The 19,143-nt window shown below is 38.3% G+C and overlaps 3 protein-coding genes across 3 annotated transcripts; 2 read left to right on the top strand and 1 right to left on the bottom strand.

Annotated features, from left to right (window-relative positions):
* Positions 1 to 1,324: 1,324 nt before the first annotated feature.
* On the top strand, positions 1,325 to 2,994 carry LOC113585701 (olfactory receptor 52B2-like). The gene has a single exon (XM_027023363.3). It carries the CDS (start codon positions 1,325 to 1,327, stop codon positions 2,261 to 2,263), a length of 939 nt encoding a protein of 312 aa, XP_026879164.2. The 3' UTR covers positions 2,264 to 2,994.
* An 8,045-nt stretch (positions 2,995 to 11,039) lies between these two features.
* On the top strand, positions 11,040 to 12,782 carry LOC113585705 (olfactory receptor 51E1-like). The gene has a single exon (XM_027023369.3). The coding sequence runs from the start codon at positions 11,103 to 11,105 to the stop codon at positions 12,021 to 12,023; it is 921 nt and encodes a 306-aa protein (XP_026879170.2). The 5' UTR covers positions 11,040 to 11,102; the 3' UTR covers positions 12,024 to 12,782.
* Positions 12,783 to 15,120: 2,338 nt separating this feature from the next.
* Positions 15,121 to 16,516, bottom strand: LOC113585702 (olfactory receptor 51E1-like). The gene has a single exon (XM_027023364.3). The coding sequence runs from the start codon at positions 16,436 to 16,438 to the stop codon at positions 15,500 to 15,502; it is 939 nt and encodes a 312-aa protein (XP_026879165.2). The 5' UTR covers positions 16,439 to 16,516; the 3' UTR covers positions 15,121 to 15,499.
* Between the last annotated feature and the right edge of the window lie 2,627 nt (positions 16,517 to 19,143).

The following is a 19,143-nucleotide window of genomic DNA, read 5'->3' as shown; positions in this document are numbered from 1 at the left end:
GAGGGGAAGTGTGACACTCCAATATCTTTAATAATAACTAGCTAGCTAGCTCATTATTTTTCACTAACTGCATCATTTTGAGATAACGTTAGGATAGTTTACTAGTTAACTGACACTGAAAAGTGTGTATTCCAGAATCAAACAGCCAATCATTTTCATGTACCTCGAGGAATGTGTTCCCAAATATTATTTTACATTATTTTATATTTCAAATATTATAGAATATTATAAAATAGTATAAAATATTTCAAAGTAGCTACTCATTACAAATTTGTTAACAAGCTACCTATGGCACTTGCAAACAGGTTATGCTGTCCAAAAGAAATGCAGGAAACCCCATATCTAACTGGAAACACTAAACGTGTACATGTGTTAACAAAAAAACTTAGCACTCTGGATCATATATTTAAATATTTAAGTGAGATCAATAAAACACTAAGTCACTGTAAATCATTTGACCTGAATTTGTTGAATTTACTTGGTAAAATATATGACCACATCCTACAAACTTTTTTAGTTCAATTTACATTCCTATTTACATCAAATTTAAATTTGTTCAGAGACTATTCATTAGTTGCCTTTTTTATAGTGCAGGTTTAAATGGACAAAGGAGGTCAATAGACAAATAGTCCTAATAAAACAGAAAAGGGTTGGTGGAAAATATAACACAAAAACTACAAAATTACATAATGGACTAACTGGGTGCAGGAGGCAAAAGTCTGGGTTGGGGTGAAGTTAATTGTGTTCCCACTCCCACAGAATTTTTTAAAATACTAATTTCACTTTACTAAAACAGGAAGATTTTTTCAGATTTAAAAATTTGAGACTTAATTTAATTTACAGGTATTTTTACAGGCAGAAAGTCAGTAAGGACGCTTAGAGATTGTAAACAAATTAACTGATCACAGATATTATTCACAGACAGTAAAACATGAGGGAAATTCAAAAAGGGGGTGGGAACTCTAAATGTTTACTTTTACTGTCAGCAAATCAGTGAAGAATATGTATTCAGAAGAAAATGTATAAATGGCTACAAAGCTGTTTGCCTCATTGACCAATAACAGAACAGCAACTCTGTTGCTCAAGATTGATTAATTACTACACAAATTAATGTATTATTTTACTAGTGTTACATAATTAACCTTGGAGAGATATGAGGAGTTACAGAAGTATGCATATTTTTATTTTATAACTACTTTTGCAGTTTACATATTCATCATTTGCTGTAACACTGATTTCATTTTTTGCCCTATACACAAGCACAAGTTTCTGTGAACCTATCTACATATTTATTTATGGATTGCTTGTAAATGCTCTCTTTGCCATGGATTATTTTATGAATATAACATATTTAAGTCTGGCGGGGCATGTACAACTGCAGGAGTACAGATATGTTTACTTTATAAGTACTCTTTCCATTTACATATTTATCATTTGCTGTAATACTGTTGTTATATATGTTATTGTCAAAAACAAGAGACTCCATGAGCCCATGTATATATTCATTGCTGCTTTGCTTTTGAATTCTCTTTTTGGAGCAGTTGCCCTTTATCCTAAACTGCTTATTGATTTGCTGTCTGAACACCAAGTTATTTCTTATCAAGCCTGCATGTTGCAAGCCTTTTGCATTTATTCATATGCTACAGTGGAGTTTGCTGTGTTGTCCACTATGGCCTTTGACAGATATGTGTCCATTTGTAAACCATTACAGTATGCAACTCTTGTAAACATGCACACTGTCAAAAAGATTTTACTTTTCAGTTGGTTTGTACCTTTTTGTGTAAATTCTACATTAATGATTCTAACATGCAGACTTCAGCTGTGTAAATTAAAAATGAACAGAATATACTGTAATAATTATTCAATTGTTAAATTAAGCTGTGGTGACATAACAGTTAATAATTCATATGGACTGTTTCTTCTAGCTATTGTTGTATTTCCATCACTGTTCTTCATTGTCTTCTCATATATTAGAATACTTTCAGTCTGTTTGAGGAATTCAAAAGATTTCAAGAGAAAAGCTGTACAGACCTGCTTACCACATATTTTAGTTGTTATTATTTTCAGTGTCTTGTCATGTTTTGAAATTATCAATAACAGATTAGAAGCAAACATATCTCACATTATGACCATGATAATATCAGTTATAAATTTGGTTATTCCCCCTATATGTAATCCTATTATATATGGAATGAGAATGCAGGAGATTTTGAATGGGATTAAGAGCATTATGAGAAAAAGGAAGATGTCCATATCCTTCTAGATAAATAATAATAATAATAATAATAAAAAAAAAAAAAAATAAAAAAAAAAAAATAATAATAATAATAATAATAATAATAATGCAACTTGCTGTATGACTTTATGTATAGTCAGTGTTCATCAGATTTTTTTCTATCTCAATCAGTTAAGAAAAGTCAACACTTGATAATATAGAAGTAATTTTCACAATTTATAAACCACGTAATTATTTCCCACAGCCTAAATAATAATATTATCAGAAAAAAGATGTCCATATCCTTCTAGATAAATAAATCTTTTTTTGCATTGCATGATTTTACCTGTTTTTTAAACACACGTCTCTTTTTACTCATCACTTTTTGTGAGATACAGTTGATTGTAAACTGATAGAAAGTCCCTATTTGAGCAATAATAATAATAATAATAATAATAATAATAATAATAATAATAATGCAGCTTGGTGTATGACTTTATGTATTTTGTTTGGTATTTCATTAGCTATCCCTGTTAAGAGTACAGCATTGTCTTAAGTTGCTTGTGAAGTAGGCTACTAACAAGAGCAAGGCATGTGAGCCTCCCAACAGATAATACATGCTAATTTATTTTACACTATAAAAGCTTGTTCTAAAAATTTATTAATTACATTTGAAGCCTTCGCTTCCTTATTATTACTGTAGAAAAGCAGAATTATAAGTACACTGATTTTAACTGACAGGTAGACCTACCAGTCTCATTTTAATTTCCTTTCTGTTATTGTGAACGTATTCTTCATGTATGCATCACTAATTTTGCAAGTTTTTTGTTTTAATAACTTAAATATCATTAAGATGTTTTCTGCAGATTAAACAGATTGATGCAAATTCATCTAGGCAGTCCCATTGCATTTCTTAAATCACAGAACGCAGAGCTGTTATCAACTGGTCCAGATTACATAGGAAATAATTTCTAGGAAAACTTGCAAACATTCACCAGAACATCAAGTGGGGGAATTGCTGCACTCAGGTTCTCAAATCCGCTGTGCTATTTTCTCTAAAACTGCTCCAGGTTTTCACAAGTCAAGGAACAACATTCTATATCATGCCAGGCCATGAACAATGTTTTGCTGGTCCCTTATATGAGTAAATTAAATAGCTGGCTAATGATTGGCCAACATTTTTCCAGTCACTCATCACAAACAATTAATGAAAAACTAAAACTTGCAAGTTACCACTTGATAATGAAACCTAATCAATGTGGTTGAATTATAATCAGATTTTTTTATTTGCCAAGTATGAAGTATACAAGGAATTGCTCTTGGTGCAGGTGTAAAAATAAAATTAAGCACTGGAACAATAAAGAAAGATAAACTTTATATAAACTATTTGTAGACTACAGACACTATATGCAGCCTGGATATATATATATATATATATCCAGGCTGCATATAGTGTGTGTGTGTGTGTATGTGTATGTGTGTGTGTGTGTGTGTGTGTGTGTGTGTGTGTGTGTGTGTGTGTGTGTGTGTGTGTGTGTGCGTGTGTGTGTGTGTGTGTATATGTGACTGGGGTGGCAGAGAGGAAGTGAGAGGCGAAGTTCCATTTAGTTCTTGATTGTTCATACTTTTCCACGTCGCGTCTCCGAGTCTAGTGGGTAGGTACGAGCAGAGTAGCTTCTCTCCAGTAGGCTCTCATAGTTCAGCTACTAATCTGCACCCCTGTCCTTCCGGACCTGTGGGTGTATAAATACGCGTGCAGGTCAATGAGATGCAGGTGTCTCCTGTGAGAAGACAGGTGATTGTGATCGAGGAAAGTGCGTGACACGGTCCTGGTCCTGCGGGGGCGTGTCCCCCCCTTCTGGGTACCGGTCTACCGTGACAGAACCCTCCCCCAAAGGCCCCGACCAGCTCCCGGCCTGCGGCTGGCCCCGCCGACTCGGGGCAGGCGTTAGCAGGTGCCGCCTATGAATCGAGGCGATGAGGACGGGGTCCAAAATCTGGGAGGCTGGGACGCAACAGCGCTCCTCAGGACCATATCCCTCCCAGTCCACCAGGTACTGGAGGCCCTGGCCCCTCCTACGGGAGTCCAGCAGAGAACATACCCTGTACACTGGGCCCTCCTCTGTCACCAGAGGCAGGGGAGGAATTTCTAGGGAATTCTCTTCTTCCGCGAGGGGGTCCTCCCTCACGAGTTTCAGCGAGGAAACGTGGAAGGCCCAGGAAGCCCGACTACTCCCCGCCAGGCCTACCTGCTAGGTCACCTCATTAACCCGGCCAGTAATGGAGTAGGGGCCCTCATACCTCGCCTCGAGCTTGCCTGTGGTGCCTGCTCGGCCGTCCATGGTAGAGACCCATACCTTCTGCCCGAGCTCGTACTTGGGGGTTTCCCCTCTTTTTTTTGTCGGCCTTCCTCTTGTAGACAGCGATCGCCCTACGTAGGTTCTAGTGTGTCTCCTCCCAGGTCCGTTCACTCTCCCGGCACCATCTCTTCACTTCCGGCTGGTGTGATGTAAGGACGTTCCAGGCGGCTGGTAGCCTAGAACACACTCAAAGGGGGTGAGGCCAGTTCCTGTGTGTCGCAAGGAGTTCTGCACGTAATCTGCCCATGGGAGGTACGTACTCCATGTTTCTGGGTCGTGGTTGCAATAGAGGCAGTAGAACTTACCCATCTCTTGGTTGTTCCATTCCACCTGCCCATTGGCCTGAGGATGGTAGCCAGACATCAAGCTAACCGTGATGTTAAGCTTGCCCAGCAATTCCTTCCAAACCTTGCCCAGCAATTCCTTGCAAACCCAGTTTGAAACGATGTCCTCGGGCAGGCCGAATTGCCTGAAGACCTGGCAGAACAGTAGATCGGCCATCTCCCATATGGTGGGCAGGGCTACCAAAGGGACGAACCTGACCATCTTTGAGAACCGATCCATGATACTCAGAACCATGGTGTTGTCCTCAGAGACCGGCATAAATACCTTGTATAAATACACGGTACACAGAAACCGTGTATAAATACGCGTGCAGGTCAATGAGATGCAGGTGTCTCCTGTCAGAAGACAGGTGATTGTGATCGAGGAAAGTGCATGACACAGTCCTGGTCCTGCAGGGGCGTGTCCCCCACTTCTGGGTACCGGTCTACCGTGACTATATATATATATATATATATATATATATATATATATATATATATATATATATATATATATATATATATATATATATATATATATAAAACTATATGTATGCTATATATAATAAACAATATATAAACATAAAAGACAAGTATGCAAAGAACAGCAAGTAAAAGTATGTGTAGTTTGTGATTGGTACAGATGAGGCCAAGTAGTGGGATGCCGAGGTAATTACGCACTGTGGGCAGTTATTACGCAAGCTGTATTTTTGAGGTTGATTTTATTATTGAACAACTACAGTTAATAAACCTCAAACCTGAATATTTAAGAAAGTAAAAGACAGGTTTTGGCTTTCTTAGGAGAATATTAATTGGGCAACTATTAGTGTGCAGAATTATTATGCAACTAAATGAAAAATGGACATTTTCTCATCTCACTTGTTTATTTTCATCTGTTTGTCAAGGGACACTCCCCCCCTCCCCACGAGTCACGTGGTATGGCCTGCGCATGCAGGGGGGTTTACATGTATATTTAGCCACGCCCTCCACGATGGCACACACCTGCACAGGGTTTGGTGTCCGGTCTATTTAAACCCCCATCTGTGTGTGCCTCTTCACTGGTCATTGTTAATGTACCATGCTTATGTCGTTGTTAGTGTAAATGTAAACTGTTTTTGCGTGTTCGTGTTAATGTTCCGTTTAAGTGTGTTCGTGTTTAATGTTGATATTGAACGTGAGTTGCCACCATTGTCTTTTATGTTATTTGTTAATAAATGTTTCACCACATCAAGGGAGTCTGTGCATTCTGCCCCGTGCCCTTTAGCAATTGGGCTGACTTTACACTGTTAAAGTGAGAATGATGTACTCGGCCCAGAAGTTCTCAATAGGGTTTAGGTCAGGTGAGGAAGGAGGTCATGTCATTATTATTTCATCTTTAAGGCCTTTACTGGCTAGCCACGCAGTGGAGTACTTCAATGCATGTGATGGAGCATTATCCTGCATAAAATTCATGGTTGTCTTGAAAGATGCAGACTTTTCCTTAACTGTTGACTATTTGCAACAAAACATTTGATGGTTCTGTGATCACACCCCAATATCCTAGAAATTTAAGAATGTTGCATCCCTCTGAAAGACTTTACAATTTTTGACTTTTCAGAGTCTCCTTAAGCCACACCCCTCCTTCATTTCACAAATTCACATCATTTTATATGCATAAAAATGATGATATGGTCAAAATACTCTCTTGACTAATAACTGTGCACAGTGTATATGATATGTACAGGCAAGAAAATTGAGCAACAATATAAATATAGCATATGGATATGATATTCAGTGGCTGTGTACATTATATTGTATGTAATAAAGTGCAATAGGAGGTGGATGGCCTGGGGAAAGAAGCTCTCACTCTTGATCTCCACTGTAATAGAAACTGCTTGAACAAAGAGTGACCAGGCTGTGAGGCATCTGCCATGATCTTCCCTTGCCTCTTTTCCATTTTAGCTTTGTAGAGGTCTTTGAGGGTGAGAGCATTCGTTGCAGCATGCACTTGGTCTGAGAATATGCAGGGCCAAACTAAATGGAGATGGAGGATATGATGACTGACTCTATTATAGTAGTGTAGAACTGGTCCAGCAGTGCATGAGTTGATGCAGGGAATATAAGCACTGCTGGGCCTGCTTCGTCACTGCAGTGCTGTGTCTGTTCCACTTGAGAATGTGCTGAATGGTGGTGCCCAGGAATGTGTGGGACTCTGGTCTGCTGATTGTGGACCAATGTATTTCCAGTGGAGGATGTGAATGGGTTTCTTTCTGAAGTCTATGATCAACTTCACAGTTTTCTGTGTGTTCAGCTCCAGGTTATTAGAGTAGAACAGGGGAGAGAGCACACAGCCCTGTGGAGCACCAATGCTGAGGGAGAGAGAGAGTCTGAAATCTGCCACAGTTTCCTGTTAGATAAGAAGTTAAGGATCCAGTTGCTGATGGATGGTGGGACATTGAGCTTCCACAGTTTATCTAGTAGGAGGTCAGGAATTCTGGTGTTGAAAGCAGAGATAAATTCCACAAACAACACATGGGCATAAGAGGTACGGCTGTCCAGGTTTTGAGGATGTAGGAGGGAACCAGATTAATGGAATTATCTACATACTTGTTATCTTTATATGCAATCTGCAGAGGGTCATGAAAAGCATCAGTCATGACTCTGAGGGGAATCCTTCATTGCAAAGGAGAAATCTATATTATCGGGTCAGGTTTGAAACATGAGTTGATGACAACTGGATGTCCAGTTTGCCCAGGGTATGAGTAGCTTCAGCTGGTGATATTTGGAAGTTCTTGAAAGAAACAGTGTGGTCATGGTGAGGATTAGGAGGTCCTGGGTTGTACTGAAGCTTGATTTTCCTGTGGTGAGCTTCAAGTGATGGGCTGTCATCCATGGAGCTATGTCAGTCAAGCATGCTGAGATGAGCCTAGAAACCCAAGTGTCAGAAGGTAGAAAGGAAAGAATTGGTTGCATGTCAACAGTGATTAAACTAAGAGAAGAGGACCTAGCACTGAGCCCTGGCAGACACCAGAGGAGAGTCTACATGGATTGGCTGTGGATCCTCCATGTTACCTGATACAACCAGCCCTCCAGATAGGACTGGAACCATTTTCATGCAGAGCCAGGGATGCCAAAGCTGGAGAGGACAGAGAAGAGGATGTTGGGCTGCCAAAAGGTCCAGAGGAATCAAGACAGATAATAGTTTGACAGCTTTGGTAGCATGAAGTTTCTGTGACTGCTATAAGGGCCATTTCTCTTGAATGCACTGGTTTGCAGCCAAATTGAGTGGGATCATGGAGCCGCTCAAGAACCTTTGAGAAGAAAGAGATACCTGTCTGTAATTGCTTATGTGTAAGATAAACAAGATAAAAACTATTCTTAGTTCATTTCTGTTCTAGTTAGTAAGCTATCTAGCTTGCTAATGTAAGTTCATGATTCAAAGAAAACAAAAATGACATTTAAACAGACTTTGTGGTCATTTCATGAATAATTGCTCATCAGCACCCATTGCTGCAAAAATCCAACAAAAAGCTGGATAATTGTTGTTTAATTGGATGCTCTAATGGTGATGCTCTGCATGTCAAGATGCTGATGCTGATCCTGAGAGAACACAAAATATCTAGAGTGAGCATCAGAGATGGAGATGGGCTATAGACCTAGGGAAAAAGATTAGTAATATAATGCCTCAACCACACTACAGGATTTTAAAAATCCTAACTGGTGTTGTAAATATGAGAGACCCCACACAAAATAACATTGTTCACCGATTTATTTTAGTCTTGTTAGTCTTCAGTGTCCCCCACTACACAATCTGCTCTGAATGACACCACACACTTTCAAACTTTTTTTTTTTTATAGATCGTTTTTACATTGTGGGTTTTTTTGCTACATCATAGGTTTTCTTGCAAATATGGCGTTAGATCTAACAAACATGGTGAGACTATTGCTGTGCTGGCAGTGTTTGCTGTCTGCACATAAAAAGCAATTCGCCAAATCACCCTTTTCTCTTTGGCTCCACTCTCTTGCATTTAAATCCGGTGCTGCCCAGCTGCATGGGTTCTGCCCAGCTGCAGCTGGTTCCACTGGTGGAGTGGGCTCTCATGGAGGAGACCTTCTGCAGAGATAGTGGTGTCTCTCTTGCTCTCTTGGTTGTAAGTGATGGCGAGATGCACCACATCATTCAGGGTCACTGCCTCCTGCTTGCAGGCTAGTTCAGACTGCAATTCTCCCTGCAGACCTCTGAGGAAAGCATCCACTAATGCTGGTTTGTTCCAGTTTGTCCCAGATGCCAGTGTCCGAAACTCCATGGTGTAATCTGCTATTAAAACTATTAAAAACTATTCAAAACTTCAGCTTAGTCAAGCATTGAATATTGCCTCTTAGTGCAGGTTAGTTCAAATGTGCATTGATGGTAAAGGTGTCTTGACATTAGTGGATTGTCTGAAAAAGGTGGATACATTTGTGCAGGCATTTTATACATGACATTAATTTCCATAATTTTCACTAAGGTCTGCCTTTTGTTTTTTCAAAAGGAAGCATTTAATTTGTGTTGAACTGGTGGATATATCTGTACATCTGTGCTAATTATAGCTGTGTAGCTAATTGATATCCATACTTACATCTACTAATAGCCATGTTTGTTAGCATCCATTCCACATTTTAAAAAGCATGTTGAAATAGTGATTTTGTTTTTTCTATTGTTTATGCTTTAATATAATTGTTTAACAGGTATTGGCCATTGGTAGATCATTTTTACCATTGCAATGTTAATACATTTTCCAGTAATTTACCATAATTATTTACCAAAATACATAAAGTATATCACTGGAAACAAAGGATATACTGAAAAATATACAGTAATAACTTGTATATGTACATGTTTATAGTAGTTTATAGATGACTGTATGTTATTTACATTACATTTCTGTAAGGGATCAGGCAAACCACATGCTTGCAGATATGAGAAAAGGAGGGAATATTTTAATAGTACAGGGAAAGGAGAATAATCTGAGGTACTAAAGGGGCAATCCAAGACGTAGAGAAAAATCAGTCCAAGTTCAGAAACCAAATAAGAAAAAAAGCCAGGCAACACATCCAAAAGGGGAAGGCAAAAGACAAACACTAGGAATACGAAGACTGGGTATGATACACAAAAAGGCTTATCCAAAAACCACCCGATATGCTTAGAGAAAGCTGTCGGCAATACTTTGCAAAGACTTGTGAGTCTGAAACCTTCTTAAACACTAAAATTAAAGAGATACAGGTGTTTTCAATATTCTGGAGAAACAGATCTGATTAAATGTCTCTGATTGGTCGTGTCATTGAATGGGTGACGAATGGGCTGCTGGGTACTGTAGTCAGCATCAGGATCTGGTGTCATGACAATTTCACAGTACTGTACTGGCAACCCCAAAACTGGCAATAGTTTTCTAGTGTCTCAGTGCTTCACTAACTGTGTAACAAGGTCAACAAAATTCATTAAAACTTGACCCATTAATTAAACAAATGTAGTAGTTGTATAATAATTATATAACTATTCATAGTAGTTACGTAATTTTATAGAAGTCCACTATATAGCCTATAATCCACTTTAGTAATCTTTTTTTAGAGAGTAACTATTAAAACCTCACCTCTACTGTTATTATATGAGAATTCTCGGGCACCAGAGAGTTAACTGGATATATTAAACTGGATAAGCCAAAACTAGATAAACTCACAAAAATGTTGCACACATGCCTGATAATCAAAGATCAAATTGAAATTTGATATGATTCATTCCTGGAAGAATAGTAATGGAAATTCTTATAAATATTATGGCAAACAGAATTATATCTTATTTTTAAGGCATAAGCTATTGATGAAACAAAGCTCACGGGGCTAACTATTTCCATTTATACAGGCATGCCAAACTTATATGGTTGAGATCATTTTAGGTATTTTACTTATAGTAAATATGCAATAACCATATTCCACAGTGTAAAAGTCCCAGTTCTACTTGAAGTGTACAAACATTATTTGTTCACCTATAGCAGAAATGAAAAAGGTCTGGAATTCTCATTAGGCAGTAAACTAGGAAGGAATACGTAACTATGTCAGAGTGAATAAATACCCTCAGCAGCACACCTGTATAGCCACATTTCATCTTCACTTATGATTTCTAACTGTTGATGCATGACAACTCAGATGAGAGTTTTTATCATCTGACAGATTACTTAATGAGAACTCATGGATTATTCTAGAAATGTTACATATTTTACCCTGGAGGGGCATATAGAGTTGGAGAAGTACAGATATGTTTATTTTATAATTACTCTCATAGTCTATCTATTGATTATTTTTTGTAATTTTGTTGTCATTTATGTCATATGTACAAACAAATGTCTCCATGAGCCTATGTACATATTCATTGCAGCTTTGCTTTGTAATGCTCTATTAGGAACAACGGTTCTTTACCCTAAGTTACTGATTGACTTTCTGTCTGAAACGCAAGTGGTTTCTTATGAAGCCTGTACATTTCAGTCCTTTTCCATTTATACATATATGTCTTCAGAGTTCACGCTGTTATCTGCTATGGCCTATGACAGATATGTGTCCATATGTAAACCATTTCAATATGCAACTCTTGTAAAAATTTCCACTGTCAGAAAGATTTTATTTTGCTGTTGGTTTTTGCCTACCTGTGAAAATGGTATAGCACTGATACTAACATACCAAATTAAGATATGTAAATTCAAATTAAACCGAATATACTGTAATAATAATGTAGCTATGAAATTAAGTTGTGGAGACATATCTGTAAGGAGTACATATGGAGTATTTCTTATAATTTTTGCTATATTTGCACCATTTATTTTCATAGTCTTCTCCTATGTAAACATACTTGCAGTTTGTTTTAAGAATTCACAGAATTTCAGAAGCAAAGCTCTACGGACCTGCTTACCACATCTTTTAGTTTTTAGCAGTTTCACTGTCACCACATGTTTTGAAGTTATCAGTAGCAGATTAGATTCAAACATACCTCATGTTATTGCCATGCTGCTGTCAGTGGAAAATATGGTTATTCCACCTCTGGTGAATCCTATTGTATATGGACTAAATGTCAAAGAGATTCTGAACAGGATTAAGAGAATCATCTGGAAAAGATAAACTCAAATATATATTTTATTACAGTGTTTTTTGTTTTCCTGTATTTGTCTGCATATAGATGATGCTGATTTTATTTAGCACCTGTATATTTCCTTCTTTTCCTAAACATTAAAAACCTTTGACTGTACTAGATATTAGCTTAGAGCACCAGTGATAATATAAGATAAAATGTTGACATCTATTATATACTAAGTAATTTAGAAAAGTAATTTTAGTGAAACTTTCAAATATATGTATGTATTACTGATATAATGTTACTTGCTTCTTGTTACTGAGGACTTTCATTTCTGAATAAATCAATACAATTTATGAAGGCATACAGATGCCCTCATGGTTCATCAGTGTTTGCCTAAATAAAGCTACATCATAGTGTGGTCGCAGAGTGGCCAAAGGAGGTGGTAGAAAGTGCAGGAGGCCAGATTTTCTCAGATGAATAATTTTAACTTTATTATTTCTGAGAAAGAGGTGAAACTAAAATATCACATGTTCCAACACATGGGCTTAGGAAAGAAAAAAAGAACACAAGAACACAATTTGTCCAGCTGACAAAGGAGACATGCTTCACAACTCCACAAGAGGCAATATAGCAATAAAACACTGCTTTTCTCTCCCATTCTTCCCCCAAGGTCTAAGTTTTATCTGTTAAATACCTGTCTGTATTACTTGGTAAAACCAGACACACCTGAACAAGTGTCCCCTCTTATAATCCTTTCCACTAGAAATGACTGTAACCAAGGAGTTGGTAAGCAAATCTGTTGACAAGCAATAATTATCTGTTTACCATAACACATTAAAAATTTGTGATTTCACACAGGATTGTGTGACCTACTATTAACAGCTGACAGCCGTTTGCATTAAACTGCTATTTGTTTCAAAAGGATAACTGGTTGACACCAAAAGGCAGCATCAAGTAAATGTGACTGGGTGTTATTCTGGAGATTCTGTTTCCATCCAGTTTCACATTTAAATATTTTAATTTGATATACCTCTCTGTCACTCTTCTTAAGAGTCCAACAGAGGCTAGACGTATATGGCCATGACCAACCCTGATCTGCCGAAACCCAGTGAGCATTCAACATGAACTGACAGCACTGTCCAGTTCCTAACATTCACCCTAAGCACTCAGCATTAGAGATGTACAGAGACCCCAGTATTTGTATTTGTATCTGTGTTGGTCGAGGCAGCTAAATTATTTCTATTAGAATAAAAGGACATCCATGTTGGAAAATGGGGTTGGTGATGGGGAGTAGGTAATTAATTTACTGTAGAAGAGTTTATTTTTTTAAAGCTCTGATAATAAAAAGAAAATAGCTATCCGTGGCAGCTGCAGGACTGATAGATAAACATTCTCGGGTACAGGAATGTATACACTGAAGGCAATAAAGTGATGAACAAGGTGACAATAACAGGCACAGGAATTGACACAGGAACTGGGACAAGAACTAGACTAGGGACAGGAGATGCGATTGACACAAAGGGTGGAGAATAGCAGGAACTAGGCAGGAACAAGAGTGGCCAGGCAAGAAACTGGGGAATCAACCAGCGAATAAACTGAAAGACTGGCCTGGCAGCAAATGGGGAAGCAGGATAAGCAGAGGATTAGGGAGCAAAATGAGTAGAAGACAAAGGAGTAGGCAGACATTGGAGGAAAATGGCCTAGCATCAGAATTCTAAACCCCTGCCAGATTTCTGTCAACTTCTCCTCTCACACTGTGTAGTCACAATTCTTAGCCTTCCCAGTAAGAGCCACTTTGATTAAAGAAACATGGAACAGTTTGAGCAGTGACTTGTCATTGTCCTTGAGGTGGCTAAGGCAAGGTGCTAAGCCAAAAGTATTTTTAGCTTCAACACCTGTCCTGACTAGCAAAGTGGAGTAGAGGCAACAAAGAGACCCAATCAGAACAAGGAAAACCCTGTTTGCATGGTGTTAACTCCTCTAATAGGTATGAGGTGCTTAAGTGTTTTACAGTGTTGCAAAACCCGAGATCATAGCCTAATTTGCCTGGGGAGAATGGCGAGCAGCAAAACTGACTCAACACGCTAACATGAGGCCTGAAGAACCCAAGGTAAAGAACCCTCATTATGCTAGCCACCTAGAAACTCATATAAGATGGTCTGACAATGTCTCACATCAGCACCTCCATCAGGATTACTGGCAATCTTTAGGAACAAATGGCATCATCAATCAATATAATCAAAACAACAATCAGAAATAGCAAAAGAGGACTTTAATCACTTTGTGATGGCTTCAGGCACAGGTTGACTGGCAATGCACAGCACCAATGGTATGAATCTGTGGGCTGAGATGGCAAGAAGAACAAAAGAGGGCAAACAAGGAATGTGTGTATAATCACTAATAAGTGGGTGATTGGGCCAGAAGGTGGTCTCTCTTCAACTACGAGATTATAAAAGTAGTAAATAATTCAATGTGATCAGTCTGGCTTTAGAGCTCATCACGGCACTGAAATCTCTTAAACCAAAGCCAGTATCCAATGCTAAACCGTGACATCTGAACCTATTTAAAATGTTTTTTCTTGACCTCAGTGCTGCATGTGATAGTCTATCATTCTATACTGCTAAACCAACTAAGAGGCTGGATTGTTCTGATCTGGTTCCAGTCATATCTGGCTGGTCATGAGTGCTATGTCCCTCTAAACATAATGCACCATTTTATGGTGTCTCCCAGGCCTCAATTTTGGGATTAGCACTACTTAATTTCTATATACCTCTAATGGCCATAATCTTCAATAAATATAATATCACCTTTCACCAGTATGCAGATGGCACATACTTATATATGCTTCTAGCCACTGGGTTCCATTGACATGATTTTTAAGTGTCTAGAAGACATCAAGTTCTGGATGGGGCATAATTTCCTGCCACTCAATACAACAAAGTAGAATATATCATTATTAGGAATGGTTGTGAGCGCACTGTCACAATAACTTATCTGGAGTCCCTGTCAGTTAAGGCCCAACACCATATCAAAAACCAAGGTGTCACATTTGACTTTGACTTTTGAAACACCATATTAACAATGTGTCTAGAATAGCTTTGAGAGGCCAGAAAGACACAGATGCTCATGGGTGAAGGAATAATTTTATTGATGAGAGGACAATCCAGAGTAGGAAACATTAAACATGAAAATAGTCAATGCCAGAGTAGAGCAAACAAATCCAACAGGGAGTTTCTTCAGCATATACCAGAGCAGGCAGTGTTTGATAACAGGCAGGGTACAGATAAGAGAGGGCAAATCCAGACAATGTCAGACCCAGAGAACAATCCAAACAGAAGAAATGCTCACTATAGACACGCATAATGGCAATACATTATGGGCCCAAGCAGTAAAACTGCTCTTAAAACTACAGAAATATTTTCCTTTTAATATTTAGAAAAGGAGGGAACCCTGCAGGTGGTGATAAATAAATCATCACTGTATCTATACAGGCATATCCAGTAAAACAAATGATTAAACTCTAAAAATATATTTTTGTTTTCCTTTTCCAAAATATTATTTTAATTCTGTTCAAAATTTCTTGAACTTTCAAACCATATATTACGGGATTGAGAAGAGGTGGAATAACAAAATTTTCAACCGACAATATCATGGCAATAATTTGGGGTATATTTGATTCTAATCTGCTGCTGATAACTTCAAAACATGAAGTGACAGTGAAAGAGATAAAAACAAAAATATGTGGTAAGCAGGTCCGTAGAGCTTTGTTTCTGAAATTAGGTGAATTCTTAAAACTGATTGCAAGTATTTTCATATATGAGAAGACTATGAAAACTACTGGTGGACATACAGAAACAATTATAACAAATACTCCATATGAACTCCTTACAGATATGTCTCCACAACCTAATTTCATAACTACGTAATTATTACAGTATATTCTGTTTAATTTGAATTTACATGTCTTAATTTGGTGTGTTAGTATCAGTGCTATACCATTTTCACAGGTAGGCAAAAACCAACAGCAAAATAAAATTTTTTTGACAGTAGAAATTTTAACAAGAGTTGCATATTGAAATGGTTTACATATGGACACATATCTGTCATAGGCCATAGCAGATATCAGCATAAACTCTGAAGACATAATTGTATAAATGGAACAGGACTGAAATGTACAGGCTTCATAAGAAACCACTTGTGTTTCAGACAGAAAGTCAATCAGTAACTTAGGGTAAAGAACCGTTGATCCTAAGAGAGTATTACAAAGCAAAGCTGCAATGAATATGTACATAGGCTCATGGAGACATTTGTTTGTAAATATGACATAAATGACAACAAAATTTAAAAAAATAATCAATAGATAGACTATCAGAGTAATTATAAAATAAACATATCTGTACTTCTCCAACTCTATATGCCCCTCCAGAGTGAAATATGTAACATTTCTAGAATAATCCATGAGTTTCCTTTAACCAACCGATCAGACTCTAAAATATTTCAACAGATATCGTTTTGCATCATCAATTTTAAATCATAAGCGAAGATGAACTACAGCTATAGAGGCACTCTCTTTGGGGTATTTATATGTTCTCAAATAGTTACATAAACATTCCTTGTTCCCTGGCTAGTTGAGAATTCCAAGTCAAGCCCTTCTTCATTTCAAGACTGTAACTATAGTGAGATAAACAATGCATCTAAGCTGCAAATACAAGTGGGATTGTACACTAGGGAATATTTAATGGATAAGGATGTTTAGAACAAGGAAAACAAATAAGTGAAGCGCTAAAATGAGTGCATTGTTATACATTTTAAATATTTAAATAGATGTAGCTACCACTGTGGACACAATAGTTTATGCACCAATAATAGGATATTTTTTGTTATCCACTGAAAATTCAGCATCTTCAATCTTTCCCTGCAAAAATGATCATCACTATCCCACCATTAATGAATCATGTCAATAGAATTTGATCTTTTGGCTATCAGGTGCACGTGTGAAGGTTTCATGCGCTGGTGTCATATTTGCCATGGCACTAGGATCCATGTATTTTTCATTTAAATTTTGCTCCTCTCCATTCTTTAGCAGTTCCAGCTGCCTACTGTTAGCTTTGATTTTCTTATGCAGTTATCGTTTATGTTCTTAATCTTTGTTTGTCTGTCTTTATTCAAGTTGTCTATACTTGCTGTGTGACCTCTGTTCATGTTTTATGATTTACCTGGTTTTTCCTGTTTCATTCTGTTTTGAGATAGACCCTTTTCATTCTGTTCCCAGTTTCTGTTCCTCATTTATTCTGATCTGTCTCACAGCTCTTCAGCTTTGGGCAGTTCAGTGGTTTATGAATAATGGATTTGCCTGAAATAAACATTGCTCATCTCAGCGTTTGTGTCTGGCCTTGACCCTCAACATCCTAGTGTCACACTCCCTTTTGCTACTTGCCCCTCTAAGTGATGTACTGTCCTCATGGCATTTGTTTGTTCTTTTTTGTTTGACGTCACTATATGCTACTGTTGTTTTTCCCTGTGCATTACATGTCGCCAAGCCCCCTTCGTTAGACTCCTTCTTTGTTTCAAAAGTTGATGTCTGTATAAATATCCATTTGTCATACTCTAATATTTTCCATTGTTGTGAGACCTTTCGAGATCTGTAGCTACTGTCACGATACAGCCCCTCCCCGAATACCTCCATGTATGTGTGCACGTCATAGTGGCCACACCCTCCCTGTGTTTCACACCTGCTCCTCAGTGTGTCATTAGTATACATGTATAAAAGTCTATCGTTTAGGCGTTTGTGTTGTCAGTGTTTGACCCTGTTAGCCTGCGTGCCAAATGCTATATGTTACTTGTACAAATAAACGTATGTTCTTGTATCTGCAACTTGTCCCTGCATCCTGCTTAAACCTCCACCTTACAGTTGCCTTCTTGCTTTATCTATGACCCTGTTTGTTGTGTTTACCCATCATCATATGTACTTTCTCATTTCGATGTGTTGTTACATTTCTGTATATGGTGTTCTTGCTTTACTTTTCCAATGGGAAAAACAACTTATTTGCCTGAGTTGCTCAAGTTAGCTCAGTCCCACCATAGCCACACCAGAAAAACCAAACCCCTGGTTCTGTGGGAACAAGGGTTCCTCTTCATGGCATTACCCTAAGTCCCGCAATTCCCCCACTGGATTTCATGTATAACAGGAGCCCAGGTAAGAGCCGAGAGTTTTCACTTTTACAATGTAAAAGTTTTGCACTTTTTGCAGTATGCTCTTGAGTCTCTCCTGTAGCTAACCAGTCCTCGCCCGACATATGGGAAACTGTTGGCCTAGGTGGGTACTCAGGTCTTTCTCTGCCTGTGTGTGTCCTTGTCTCCAGTCCCCAGTGTGGGAGGCACATTTCCTGAGGGAATCATCATGTCCTGCTCCCCAGAGGGTGCTGCTGCATCTCCAGACCTGCTGGATCTGTTGACCACCTGATCACCTTATTTCCATCTTGGCCTTCTCCCCAGGCTGTTCCCCGTTCTGTCAACTCTCCTACCTGAACTTCTGTCCACCCTGTTTTCCTATCCTTGGCTAGGCTTGGCCCTCACTTTGCTCCCCAGTTCTCTGTCTGGCCACCTGTCCAGTTGCTCTTTCCTAATTCCCTATTTTCTCCTTGTGCTTCTCTCATCTCCTGTTCCTGGTGTGATATCAAGTGTTCACTCCCAAATAAGCTCTTTAAACAGGACATATACATTGAACACTTCCATACAGAGATTAATGACGGATACTATCAATTTTTAATCTATGAAAGTATCATGTTTTAATGATTTAAATCATTTAATTACTTTAGCACTACACCAGCACAAATGGCCAGGTAATCAAGGCCACACCAGGTGTGAATTCCTGTTGCTATTGTAAGTAACATTGAGGTAATAACTGTATGTTTTGATTGTTCTGTGGTGGCAAGCTTTGTTCTTGGACAAGATAACACTGAAGGAATTCTGGGCCTGGGGGTAGAGGATTTTGGAAAGAGAGTTGGAGTGGAGATGACAGTGGAACTGCAGCAGATCTGGTGAACTGTGAAGTTGGGTGTGATCTCTCATTCTCTTTGCCATCACTTGAGAGCAATCTGTCATCCTATTGGTCAGTTCCAAGCAACACATCATAGGTGATGCTAAAGTAGATGAGAAAATACA

The sequence above is a fragment of the Electrophorus electricus genome, chromosome 2 (assembly GCF_041902795.1).
Source record: "Electrophorus electricus isolate QZ-2024a chromosome 2, ASM4190279v1, whole genome shotgun sequence".
Lineage (NCBI taxonomy): Eukaryota > Metazoa > Chordata > Actinopteri > Gymnotiformes > Gymnotidae > Electrophorus > Electrophorus electricus.
Note: the sequence above shows the minus strand (reverse complement) of the source record. Positions and strands in the feature narration are given on the sequence as shown.

What these genes read in the sequence shown, in the direction of transcription:
- LOC113585701 (XM_027023363.3), top strand. Translation starts at nt 1,325, where the DNA reads ATGGATTATTTTATGAATATAACATATTTAAGTCTGGCGGGGCATGTA.
- LOC113585705 (XM_027023369.3), top strand. Translation starts at nt 11,103, where the DNA reads ATGGATTATTCTAGAAATGTTACATATTTTACCCTGGAGGGGCATATA.
- LOC113585702 (XM_027023364.3), bottom strand. Translation starts at nt 16,438, where the DNA reads ATGGATTATTCTAGAAATGTTACATATTTCACTCTGGAGGGGCATATA.